At 33.3% G+C, this 14,574-nt stretch overlaps 1 protein-coding gene across 2 annotated transcripts in view; it reads left to right on the forward strand.

Annotated features, from left to right (window-relative positions):
• The window catches only part of COMMD10 (COMM domain containing 10), a 153,565-nt gene that overhangs the window by 20,634 nt on the left and 118,357 nt on the right, over nt 1-14,574 (forward strand). For both annotated transcript variants that reach the window (XM_033111241.1, XM_033111242.1), the window contains exon 5: nt 13,175-13,285. In XM_033111241.1, the coding sequence (XP_032967132.1) occupies nt 13,175-13,285 (111 nt within the window). The remainder of the gene's footprint in view (nt 1-13,174; nt 13,286-14,574) is intronic.

A 14,574-nucleotide genomic window follows, 5' to 3' on the forward strand; every position in this document is an offset into this window, starting at 1 on the left:
TACTATTATTATGTCATAGTATTCAAAGATGTGCACTTGCTAAATAACGTTGATGTACTTTTTCAGAGAGTTGCCAATTGTGAGAACATTAGTTGAATTACATTTCAGTGCCCTCAAACTTGTCCTGTCATCTTCATGTATTCTTGGTATGCAGAGGTGGCATATAAATTGAAGGATGTTCATTGATGTTTTCCCTCAACACCTTACAACTTGGATATGGAGACCATGATGAGGTATTTTGGCCAAGACTGTGGGTCAAGGAGTACAATTAAGTTCCATGCCACCCTAGTAGTGAGACTAGGTTGACTTTTGTGGCATCTAAACTTAAGGGTATAAGTTAGGAAGTATCCAAATTGTGATATTTGTAATCAAGCATTTGTACCTCTTCTGATTTATATAGTAGCAACATTAAAGAAGGTCATTGGTTCAGTCACTTTGGGATTTTTGGTGTCCTCTGGAGAATGACTAATGAGCCCTGTGCAGTTTGATATGTGGAGGGAGGCAGTTTCCTGGGTGCAGGAGAACTCCAATATTGCTTCAAGAAGTTTACCTAATTGCTTCTGTGTGGTATATATAATACGTATTATGTGATACATATTACATAGGTGTGATACATATTACATCTATGTAATGTGGACGCCATAATGTATAATGGTCATTTCTGAGATCTTGACATTGTCATTGTGTACTTACATATGTCACATTATAGAGGATTCTTTCCCTATGAGGCAAGTAGTAGTGGGCTTGGTCCGTGGAGGCTTATTGCCTTCTGTTCTTGCCAATGACTATGGCAAAGCAGGTGTTCAGTAACAGGGAGCTGAAGATGTTCTCCCTTTGCATCTATGCATGCATTCTTTTGTTACAGCCTTTAGTATACTGTATCTTTAAAACAAATAATGTTATCAAATTATAATTTACCTAATGTAATCTGTATCCTTTAAAATTGTACAGTTTGATGAATTTTGATGGCTGTGTACCTGTGAGATCACTACCATAATCAAGATACAGAGCATTTTCACTACCCTGAAAAGTTTCCTCATGCCCCTTGGCAGTCCCTTCCTCCCCGAACCCTGGCCCAAGAAACCACTGATCTGCTGTCTGTCAGTATAGATTGCATTTTCTCGGATTTTGTAGAAATGGAATGATTTTTCCATCAGGCTTCTTCCACTGAGCATAATTTTGAGGTTCATCCCTGTTGTTGCATGTTATTCTTTTTTGTTGCAGGGTAGTATTCTATCATATGGATATGCCATAATTTGTTCATCCACTCACAAAATGTTGATGAATATTTGGGCTACTTCTAGTTTGGGCTGTTTTGAATAAATTTGTTAACATTTATGTACACATCTTTGAATGGATATGTATTTTAATTTCTCTTGGATAATACCTAGGAATGTATTGACAGGATCGTAGCATAGGTGTATTTTTAACTTTATAAGAAACTGCCAAATGATTTTCCGTTTACCAGCAATTTCTTTGCACCCTGTCCTGCATTTGGTATTTGCCAGTCTTTTAAATTTTGGCTATTCTAATAGGTGTAAGGATATTGAACATAAGGATGGTCAGCATCATTTTATGTGTTTATTGGCCATTTGTATGTATTTTTGTCAGTTATCTGTTCAAATCTTTGCCCATTTCTGTATTCATTTCTTTGTCTTATTATTATTGAGTGGTAGGAACTCTATATAGTTTGGATACAAGTCTTTTATCAGGTATATGTATTGTGAATATTTTATCAGCCTGTGACTTACCTTTTCTTTTTATTAATAGTGACTTTTGAAGAACAGAATTTTTAATTTTGATCAAGTCCAATTTATAATTTTTTAAATCATTCATGATTTTAATATTCTATCTAAAATCTTTACCTGTCCCATTTGTCTAGAAGTTTGATGGTTTTAGCACTTACATGTAGGTCTGTGATGCATTTGGAGTTTTGTGTTAAGTAGGGGTTGTTGTTCTTTTTGTTTATGTATAGGTATCTAGTAGTTCCAGCATCATTTACCCGGCAGGAGCCAACTGATGGGCCTTTATTTCTGTCCTTTTGCCAATGCCACATTTTTTTTATTGCTGTACCTTTACAATAAATCTTGAAGTTAGGTAGTGTAGCTTCTCCAACTTTTTTTAAAAATTGCTTGCACTTTTTTAGGTCATTTGCATTTCCATTTAAATTTTGGAATCAACTTGTCAGTTTCTATAAAAATGTCTGGTGGGAATTTCATTAGATTGCTCTAAATCTGTAAATCACTTTTGGAAGAAATGACATCTTAACAATACTATGCGTTTAAATTCATAAACTGTATCTTCATTTATTGATTTCTTCTTTATTTCATTCCAGTACAGATTGTAGTTTTTCATTGACCAGGATTTGCACACATTTTGTTACAGTTATCCCTAGGTCAGACTGAATGTTTGTGTCCCTCCAGAATTCACATGTTGAAATCTAACCTCCAAGGTGATGGTAATAGGCGGTGGGGCCTTTGGGAGGTGTCTGGGTCATGAGGGCAGAGCCCTCATGCATGGGATTAGTGCCCTTCTAAAAGAGGCCCACAGAGCTCCCTCGCCCTCCCTCTTCTGCCATGTGAGGACACAAGGAGAAGTCTGCAGCCGGGAAGAGTGCCCTTGCCTGGCCACGCTGGCTCCCTGATCTCGGACTTCCAGCCTCCAGGTCTGTGAGAAATAAATGTTTGTTATTATTAAGCCATGGAGTCTATGGCATTTTGTTATAGCATCCTGAACAGACTAAAACATCCGTATTTGCATGATTTTGGTTGCTGCTATAAATGGAAGTGCATTTTTGACATTTTGTAGTTGTTTGTTTCTAGTATATTGAAATACTGTTGATTTTTCATATTGATCTTGTGCACCATAACTTTCCTGAAATCATCCATTAATTTTAGTAGTTATTTTGCAGATTACTTAGGATTTTCTACATACATGATGGTACATATATCACAATTGGTTTTATACATTGGTCTTTGTTACTAGACTTGGAACTTTTAGGGCAGAGTTTATAAGTTTATTCATTTTTATGTCCCCAGCATCTAAGATGGTATAAAAGTTAGGTCCATACTCTTCTGGGTTTTCTCCGTACTGGCTGCTTTGTTTAGTCACATTTGCTACTTTCTCCTCATTTTCACAACCTCTAAATTTTACATTGTGTCAGAACTCAGTCCCTGATCCTTTTCTCTTTTGTTTTGTACTTCCCTGGCAATCTCATCTGGGATTCATAGTTTCAATACTATTTTGAATAAAATTTTTTTTCTCTAACCTAGGTCTGCCTACTTGATAATTTCATTGGATATATAATAGGCATCTCAATTATAACATTAAAAATGAAGTGATCTTTGGATCATTCTTCTTGAAACTGTTCTTACAGTTTTTCCATCTCAATTGTAGCTCTTTTTATTTTTCTTTTGCACAGGCCAGTCTTTATAGTATTTTGCCATTGTTATGTAAAATGAATAGAAAACTAGGATGAAAGTCTGTACTGATAAGTGTAGGTTTCATAAACTTAATGGAATTTGCATGAAGACAGGAATCATTGGTATCTTGAAAGCACCAGGCTTTTTCTCTAACTGGCTGTTTGTTGCATTAAGGCTGATATCTATGTACAGTAAGTCCTTACTTAAAATCATTGATAGGTTCTTGGAAACTTACTGTAAGCAAAACGACATATAATGAAACCAATTGTATTACAGGCTAATTGATATAAACAAGAGTGTAGTTCCTGTGGCATATTTCTGGTCACAAAAATATCACCAAACTTCTAAATAAAGACTCACAACACTTCTAATATTAAACATTGAAATAAATGCGAGCTATACATAACATTTAAGAAAGCTTAATAAAAACAGTCAGATAATTATTTTCCAACATGCTTATTCCAGATCAGAGTCACAGGACGCCAGAGCCTATCCCAGCAGCTCAGGGCACAAGGTGGGAACCAACCCTGGAGAGAGCACCCTTCTGTCCTAGGGCACACTCACTCACACACACTCCCACAGTTGTTCATGCTGGGACAATGTAGACATGCCAGTTAACCTAATGAGCACATCTTTGGGATGTGGGAGGAAGCTGGAGCTCTCAGGGAAAACTCGTGCAGACATGGGAAGAATGTGCAAATTCTGCACAGGGAGTGGCCTTGGTGAGAAATTGATTTTTTTTTTCTTAATCAACCTTATAATGAAATGACATTGAATGAAACAAAATTATTTAAGGACTTGCTGTATATAATATTTAAGAAAACCACATATATGAAATGCTGGAAATTGAAGATAATGCCAAGATATTATTTGTTTTTATCCATTGTATGGTGGAACTTTATTATGTTTTGAGTTTTAGATAATCTTTTGGTTAGGACAAGAGTAGGGAAGCACTTGCATCTTTTCTATTAAATTAATTGGTAATTTAATCGCCATTTATAATGTTATTCTATTTGCAAATTTGTCCTAAGTTCCAAACAACTACATTTTTTAGAATGCAACTTTGTAAAGTTGTATATTGCCAGCTTAAAAATGAGAAATGAAATTTAGGATCTCCTGGAGGGCCTCCAAATAACAAACTATTTAAAATTTTGCTGATTTGATTAATGAACCTGTTTGAGCTGATTATAAGTACCTTCTTCACATTCTACAGCATTTTTCAAAGGAATAAAGGTAAAAAAACTGAGGTATCATTTGTGCTCTTGTTGTTGACTGGTATATAGAATGTTTCCAATGACATGTACTCCTAAATTGGTGGTGTTGTCTTATGGCCTTTGGCAAACTCTGTACAAAGATTGCCTGAGGAAATTAAGCTCTGTACATTATAATGGAAATAATGGAAACTTCTGTATTTTAGACAAATGTAAAATTACTCTGAATCTATTATTTTAAACAAAGATTTAATTACATATACACATATATATATAGATACACATGCCACTATTAAGGTATCATAAGTATGATCTCATACATTAATAAATTGATTTTCCCAGCAGGTATTGCTTTCTCAGTGATACAAGTTTATAATGAGAAATGCTTAAGAAAGCTAATCTTATTAAGCAGATTACATCAAATTGAAAAATGGCCTTTTCCCTTGTGTGAAAGATTTAGAGAAAGTTCTTATTTCATGCTTCATTCTAAATGTGTAATTTTAGGAAACAAAGAATATAGAAAAGTGAACTAAAATTATACGGATCTTTTAGAGGAGTAGGTTTGCTTTAAATGCCACAACCATTTATCTAAGAATGAATTTAGCCAACTTTCCATAATTATTTTCATGTATTAGTCTTTCTCCTCTTCTTCATGCCCCTTCCCTTTTAAACGAATGAGCCTCTGGAGATGATTATAGATTTCCATGCAATTGTAGGAAATGCTACAGGAAGATCCCAGGGACCCTTGTCCAGTTTCCGCCAATGGTAACATCATGCATAACTGTAGTGCAGTGTCACACCTGGGACACTGACGTTGATACAGTCAGGATACAAGGTCACATGTTACCCTTTTATAACCACACTCAGTGCTCTTTTATGGCCACCTCATGCACCTCAGACAACCACTAATCTGTTCTCCATTTATAATTTTCTAGAATTTCTATGATTTCAAGAAATGTTAAGTAAATGGAATCATACAGTATGTAATGTTCTGGGATTGATGTTTTCACTCATAATTCTCTAAAGATTCACTCTAGTTGTTACATGTATTAGCAGTTATAATTCCTTCTATTGCTCAGTTGTATTCCATGATATGTCTATAAAAGAGATTGCTTAAACAGTCAACCTTTGACAGACATCTGAGTTGTTTCCAGTGTTTGACTATTACAAGTAAAGTTGTTATAGACATTTGTGTAGAGGTTTTTGCATGAGCATAGGATTTTACTTCTCTAGAATAAATGCTGAGGAGTGTAATTACAGGGATATGTGGTAGCTGAATGTTTACTTTTATAAGAAACTACCAAACTGTTTTCCAGAGTGATCGTATTATTTTGCATTCCCATTAACAATGCACAAGGGATCCACTTCCTCCAAATCTTTGCCAGCCTTTGGAGTTGTCACTATTTTTTATTTTAACTGTTCTGATAGGTTAGTAGTGATCTCTCATTATAGTTTTAATTTGCATTTCCCAGATACCTAATGATGTTGAAATTTTTTTCTTGTGCGTATTTGACATCTCTATATTCTCTTCAGTGACGTCTCTTCATGTCTTCTGCACATTTTCTAATTGTATTATTTGTTATTTTCTGCTGAGTTTTAAGAATTCTTTGTATGTTTTAAATACTGGTCCTTTCAGATATATGGTTTGCAAATATTTCTCCCCAATCTGTAGCTTGATAGGGGATTTTGGAAAGCAAAAATTTTTTCATTTTGCTGAAAACGAATTTATCAATTTTTCTTGTTATGGATTTTGCTTTTGGTGTCAAGCCTAAGAACTCTTTCCCTTGCCCTAAATCATTTAAGAACTCCTTGCTTAGTTATTATTTTTTTTTAATAAAAATTGTATTCATGTCCAGGATCTCTGTTAACTTTTGTGTAAGGTTTGTCAGTTGGTTGAAGTTAAGTTTTTTGCCTGTGGTTCTTGAGGTTCTTGGATTACTGATTTGATATTTTTTTTTCTTTTCAAATTTAAGCATTTGGTGCTGTAAATTTTTCTCTCAACATTGATTTAGCTGTATCCCACAAATTTTAATATACTGTGTTTTCATTTTCAATTAGTTCAATGTATTTTTTTTTATTTTCCTTTAGACTTCCTTTTTGACTCATGGATTATTTGAAAGTATGTTGTTTAGTTTCCAAGTGTTTGGAGAGTTCCCTGTTATCTCTCTCTTATTGATTTTTAGTTTGGTACCATTATGGTCAGAGAACACACTCTGTATGATTTCAATATTTTTATTTGTTAAGGTGTGTTTTATGGCCCAGAATATGATCTGTTTTGGTATTTGTTCTGTGGGTGTTTGAAAAGAATGTGTATTTTGTTGTTGAGTGAAGTGTTCTGTAAATATCAATTAGATTCTTTTGGTAACGATGAAATGATATTGAATTCTTCTATATCTTAGCTGATTTTCTGTCTAGTTATTTTATCAGTTGTTGAGAAGCAGGTGTTGAAGTCTATAACTGTAGTTGTGGGTTTGTCTACTTTTTTCAGTTCCATCCATTTTTGCTTTACATATTTTGCAGCTTTGTTGTTTGGTCATATACATTAGGACACTCAGCCCTGCTTTGTCTTATTGATAGATTGATCTTTTTATTGTTATTTAATATCCTTTATCTTTGGTAATTTTGTAGCCCTCCCTGCTTTGTTTTGATTAACATTTACGATATATCTTTCTCTGTTATGTTACTTCCAAACGATCTCATTATATTCGAAGTTTTTCTTTGTGTATAGCATGTAGTTGTGTCATTTTTAAACATTCATATATAATTGACATATAATGTTATATTAATTTCAAATGTACAACATAATGATTTAATATTTGTGTATACTGCAAAATGGTCACCAAAATAAGTCAAGTTAACATCTGTCATCACACATGGTTACAAGTTTTTTTTCATATGATGAGAGCTTTTAAGATTTACTCTCTTAGGAACCTTCAAATATACAATACAGTATTATTAATTATAGTCACCATGCTGTCCATTGTATCTCTAGGACTTATTTATTTTATAACTGGAAGTTTGTACCATTTGACCAACTCTATCTATTCCACTCATCTCCCCGCCCCCTATTGGCCACCACCTATGTATCTAAGGGCTCTTTCTTTTTTCCTTCTTTCCTTCCTTCCTTCCTTCCTTCCTTCCTTCCTTTCAAGATTCCACATGTAAGTGAGATCATACTGAATTTGTCTTTCTCTGTCTGACTTATTTCACTTAGCATAATGCCCTCAATCCATGATGTTGCAAATGGCAAGATTTCCTTTTTTTTTTTTGTGGCTGAATAATATTCCATTATATATATCACATTTTCTTCATCCACTTACTCATTGACAAATGCTTAGTTTGCTTCCATGTCTTGGCTATTGTAAATAATGTTGAAATGAACATGGGGTACAGATATCTTTTTAAGTTAGTGTTTTCATTTATCCTTTGGATAAATACCCAGAAATGGAATTGCTGGATCATATCATAGTCCTATTTTTACATTTTTGAGGAATTTCCATGCTGTTTTCGACAGTGACTGCACCAATTTACATTCCCACCAACAGCACATAAGGGTTCCCTTTTCTCCACATCTGTGCCAATACTTGTTATTCTTGTCATTTTGATAATAGCCATTCTAACAGGAGGTGATATCTTAGTGTGGTTTTCATTTGCATTTCCCTGATGATTAGTGATGTTGAACACATTTTCATGTACTGTATTTTCCTGAAAATAAGAGCTAGTCGGACAGGACAATCAGCTTTAATACGTCTTTTGGAGCAAAAATTAATATAAGACCCGGTCTTATTTTACTATAAGACCGGGCCTTTAATATACTATAATATAATATAATGCCAGATCTTATATAATATTAATATAATATAGTATAGTATAATATACTCATGTAATGTAATACCAGGTCTTATATTAATTTTTGCTCCAAAAGACACATTAGAGCTGATTGTCCTGCTAGGTCTTATTTTCTGGGAAACGTGGTACTTAGTAGCCATCTGTATGTCTTCTTTGGAAAAATGTCTATTAGATCTTCTGCCCATTTTCAAATCAGATTGTTTTTGTGCTATTGAGTTATATGAGTTCTTTATGTATTTTGGATATTAACCCCTTATCAGATATATGATAAGCACATATATTCTCTCATTTGGTATGTTGTCTTTTTGTTTTGTTGATAGTTTCCTTTGCTGTGCAGAACCTTTTTAGTTTGACGTAATCCAAGTTTTTGATTTTTGGTTTTGTTGCCTTTGCTTTTGGTGTCAAATACAAAAATTTATTGAAAAGACTGTTCTTTTTCCATCTATATTCTTGGCTCCTCTGTCATAAATTAATTGACCATATATGCGCATGAGTTTATTTCTGGACTCTATTTTGTTCAGTTGATCTTGGTGTATATTTTTATTCCAATACCATACTGATTTGGTTACTATAGCTTTGTAGTATAGTTTGAAATTAGGAAGTGTGATGCTTCCAGATTTGTTCTTCTTTCTTGAGATTGCTTTGGCTATTTGGGATCTTTTGTGGTTCCATACAAATTTTAGGATTATTCTGTTTCTGTGAAAAATACCATTGGAATTTTGATAGGGATTGCATTGAATTTGTAGATTGCTTTAGGTAATATGGACATTTTAACGATGTTACTTCTTCTTATCTATAAGCATAGTATATCTTTCCACTTATTTGTGTCTTCTTCAATTTCTTTCATCGGTGTCTTATAGTTTTCGGTGTACAGGTCTTTTACCTCGTTGGCTAAATTTATTTCTAGGTATTTTATTCTTTTTTGGAATAAATTGTAAATGGGATTGTTCTTATTTTCTATTTCTGATAGTTATTAGTTTATAGAAACACAGTAGATTTCTGTTTATGGATTTTTGTATCCTGCAACTTTACTGAATGTATTTATTAGGTCCATGAGTTTTTTGGTGGAGTCTTTAGGGTTTTCTGTATATAATATCATGCCATCTGCAAATAGTGACAGTTTTACTTCTTCCTTTCTGATTTGGATGCCTTTTACTTCTCTTTCTCGCTTAATTGCTCTAGCTAGGACCTCTAATACTATGTTGAATAAAAGTGGTGAGAGTGGGCAGCCTTGTGTTATTCTTGATCTTAGAGGAAAAGCTTTCAGTTTGACCCTCAGATTTAAATTTTAGTATGAAATAACAAAACAAATTATGTTAAAATGGTTCCTAGTATTTTAATGTGCAAATGTCTGATCTACACAGGACGGAATTTTATTTTAAATAGAAGCAAATATAGTTTAGCTAAGTAAAAATTCTCCATTAGACATTGTTTCATATATAATTAAAATATCAATGTTTATCATATCTGTTTCTCAGTTATGAGTCTCAGGAGAATAATTAAATAGTATACTGTGACATTTTCACCTTGGCAATGGGACTTTGCCTTATTCATATTTATATTGTCAATGCCTGTTATAGACTTGGCAATTCACATGTTCTAAGCAGCATTACGAATTACAGCTGACCCTTGAACAACATGGATTTGAGCTACACGGGTCCACTTATACTTAGATTTTTTTTTTCAGTAAGTACTGTAAATATATTTTCTCTTTCTTACGTTCTTAATAACTTTTTCTTTTCTCTAGCTTACTTTACTGTAAGAATACGGTATATAATATTATACACATAACATACAAAATATGTGTTATTTGACTGTTTATGTTATTGGTAAAGCTTTCAGTCAACAGTAGGCTATTAGTTAAGTTTTTGGGGAATCAAAAGTTACATGTGCAGTTTTCAACTGAACAGGGCTTGATGCCCTCACCTTCTCGGCATTGTTCAAGGTTCAGCTGTACTTGTTTCCTCAGCTTTTCTTCGTCTTTTAGGACATTGACGTTTTTGATGTGCACATGACACTTATTTTATATGATATTTCTCAATTTCTGTTTTTCTGTTGTTTCTTTATGATCAAATTTAGGTTATGATATTTTGGCTAGAAAGCTATATAAGGGATGTTGTGGTCTTCACAGGATATCACACCTAGAGGCACGTGATGTCCATTTGCCCCTTTTTGTTGACGTTAATTTTGATACATTGGTTAAGATGCTGTTTGTTTTCTCTACTGCATAATTATACTTTTGTAACTAAAAAGCAATTGTAGGTAGACACTTTATGACTATGTGTTCCAAATCAAACTTTCACCACTTGGATTTAATATCCATTGATGATTCTTACTTGAATCAATTTCTTGTGACTTTTGCTTTTGACATAATTTCAAACGTAGAGAAAAGTTGCAATAATAACATAAGGAACCTCCATATACTCTTTATTCTGATTCACCAATTGTTTACATTTTACATTTTTAATCTGTAAAATGGGGATGATAAGAGTAGTTATCCAAGTAGTGTTGGTTTCGTCTCCCAGTTTGACTGAAAAGAGTTTTTTTCTTATTGTTTTATGTAACTGTAAAGTATTCTCTTATAATTCTAGTTACCCTTTCTATATTTCCTCTTCATTTAAGGTTTCTGAGTACTGATCATTTCCTATGAAATTTTATGTGTGGATGTGTATATGTGCATATACCTACATATGAGCTTAACAACGTGATTTACTTTTTAAATTACTCTTTCATGTCTTGGGACAAATATTTTTTAAATCACAAAATTCAATAGAAAAGGCTCTGGAATTTAAGAAAGCCAACCCTCAAACTTTTTTTCAGCCATGACTCGTTTCAAAATTACCTACCCTTGTGAGTGTTCTTGATTCATTTCAATTTAATTCTATAGATATAGAGTGCCTATTATACTCAAAAGACAGAAAAAATTAGATAATCCAAATGCCTTATATTTATAATGCTTTGTGGTTTCCAAAACACTTTAAATATGCATTTTCTTATTTGATATTACCAAAAATTCAGAAAAGTAGATGGTTCAGATAGATTTATTTCTCTTTTATATGAGGAAATTGAGAGCTTAAAAGATTGTGACTTAACCAGGGTCACATAGCTAGTGAGTGACAGCCTAAGCATGAACCAGAGCATAAGCGTTATGGTTAGTTCTCTTTTTAATTCTCCCACACCACCTCTATGCAGTGACTAAGCATGCATTAATTTATGCAAGGGCCTGACCACAATGGGGTATGCTTAATTTATTCACTTAATATTTATCTTCCTCATTTATCTTAAGTGCTTAAAGGACAGGGATAAGATCAGTTAAATGAGATCAAAACAGTTATAGGTCCACATGAATGCCTAGAAGTTGCTTTTCAATTAAGATAGTGACGTGTATCAAATTGGTTATGGTATGTTTTTTCTTGTTTCATTGGAGGATCTATTGAATGTGACTATTGAAAATATTACAGACTATGCTTACTGTAATCAGTATTAAAGATCAGCACTGTTACATTGGTTTTTTTCCTTGTGGCATTATGGATTATGTCTCTGCAACATTTTCCCCCTTCTTACCCATAACTTGTAAAAGGTTCAGTGCCAGAGAGAACGGAACTGTATCTTTATTTTCTCATCACATCCTCTCTCAAATAGATAATACTTCCATTGCTCTCTTTCCAATTTGGCTTTGAGTCACTGCTGTGATTCTAGCTGTTGAACAGGCTTTCAAGTTAGCAATTAGTATTCTGGTTAAGTAAAAATTGTTGTGAGGCTGCCATTCTTGCCACTGCAGCTTAGGTAGTTTTACTAAATCACTTATTAGGGTCATGTTGTCAGAGGCGTATGACAATTGCATTTCACAAAACTTCCCTAAATATCGATACTTGAGATTTACTGGAAATATCTAAAATTTTATACTCATAGTTCTGAGGTTGAAGAAACCAATAATCTGTCAGGTTCAGTAAAACCACATTTATCTTACGTTAGTTTGTCTTTACTATTTTTGCCTTACCTGATTAAATTTTGCTGTTTTGTTAATTAATAAATTCAAAGGAAATGTTGTAATCAGTTCCTGTCATAACTGGGCACCATAGTCAGTTAGAGTACTTTGGAAAACATGATAATCTATTGGGTAACACCTGCTCGCTAGTAGGTATCAATTCTTTGCCTGGCTCTATTCCAGTCTCACTAACTGTGTCTAAATGTGTGAACCTTTTACCACCTGGGCACTTCAATATCCCTCTAAATTAAAAAAAAAAAAAAAAGTCTTACCTGTGTTCTACCTATGCAAAGAGTTTTGAAAGATAATGGAAGGTCATTAAAGTGATTATCATCAACATATGCTATTTACTAGTTAAAATTTATAACTATTTAAAAATCATTGGCTTGAAAATATACTATTTTAAAATAGTAATGTATTATTTAAAAACTATTGAGTCTTAATGTACTTTATTGCTTAGTCTTAGAACTTTTATTTTTAGAACAGAGTATATTTAAAGACCAGTTTTACTGTTGAATTTGACAGACACCTAATGAGCCTAAAAGAAGAATTTGCAGAGTGTGTCAGATAAAGGAGCTCCGGAATCGAATTCCCACAAAGTTCAGGCTCTCCATGTTCATTCCAGCTGAGTGGAGATTTGCTTGAAGTTGACTGTTTTCTTCCTTCCGTATCATCTGATTCTAATTTGTACTTGTCTTTTATAGCTAGAGACGGTAGGATGGCAACTTAACCTTCAGATGGCTCACTCTGCTCAAGCAAAATTAAAATCTCCCCAGGCCGTGTTACAGCTAGGAGTGAGCAATGAAGACGCAAAGGTAAGAAATGGTAGCTCATCGAAATGAGGTATTTTTTTTACTATTTCTTGTACTATTTTGTTAGAAGCGTCTTTGCTCTCAGGATTGAAAATTTAAACACAATTCAATTAAAATTAAACAATGATTAACAAGTTGACAGGTCTTTATTTTTGACAGGTTTTGAGTAGGAAGTTACATATCACTTTACTATTTATTTGAAGAAATAGCTTGTCTTGCAAGGTGCCTTTCTTTCAAGAAAATAATGTCTTCTTTTAAATTCTGCAATGGAAAAAAATGGTAGTAGCCATATAAAAATTATGGTTTTAATGCTTTAGATATTTGTGGGTATTCCTGAATATTTTGTGTTTTAAGCTGAATACATATGGTAGAGGGAATATTGTTGTTGTCCAGCCAGTGCCTGGAATATGAAGATGACATGATTTGTGTTTGTGTGTTTGTATTATGTGTGTGTATGTGTTTAAATCCCAGCTCTTGTAAAATAGAATTTTGGATTAGTTTTATACTGTGTGGTGATTTCTCCTTTAGTAGTAGTTTCAGAAAACTTGAACGTGTTATCAAAAGTTAAAGTGTTTTATGGAATAGTTTTTCTTACTGTAGCATATAGAGAAATGCATATTTCAGAAATCAATGAGAGCTGTTTTTTATATTTTTATATTGTAATTGATTATCTTTTTAAGATAGAGAAGGGGAAGTAACCTTATTTCCTCTAAACAAATGAGACTTTCATAAATTAGAGGTGAGAATGAGGTAGGAAGATCTGAGGAAGGAGAGATGACTATGGATGGATGTGATCAGAGAATAATGGAAGAAATGCTATTATTTATAATGGACATTGAAGGATGGGAATATTGTGACTTTTCATTAGCATTTTCACTATTTATTATGTCAGGCACATTTCTGTCTTCTTTATCTGGGACCAGTGCCTAACCCAGGTTACACGTCTACAAAATTTTAGGCAATTGAGTTGGGTCTTATGTATAATTTGTTAATTTATTTCAGTGTTTCAAAAATATTTCATTTCATACATTTTCACCAGAAAGTATAATAATATAAACTTGGTGGTTAAGAGTCAAACTGACTGATATATATGCTCTGCAATTTAATAGAAGTGTAACCTGAGTGAGTTACTTAATTTTTATCAGTGTCAGTTTTTTTCATCTGTAAAATGGGCATACTATTATCTGTCTCACAGGGTTGTTATGAAGATTAAATATCCAGTGTATGTAAAGTGCTTAGCCTAATGCGTAGATCATGGTAAATGCTCAATAAACGCTGGCTGCTGCCATCTC

Source organism: Rhinolophus ferrumequinum, chromosome 7, assembly GCF_004115265.2.
Source record: "Rhinolophus ferrumequinum isolate MPI-CBG mRhiFer1 chromosome 7, mRhiFer1_v1.p, whole genome shotgun sequence".
Lineage (NCBI taxonomy): Eukaryota > Metazoa > Chordata > Mammalia > Chiroptera > Rhinolophidae > Rhinolophus > Rhinolophus ferrumequinum.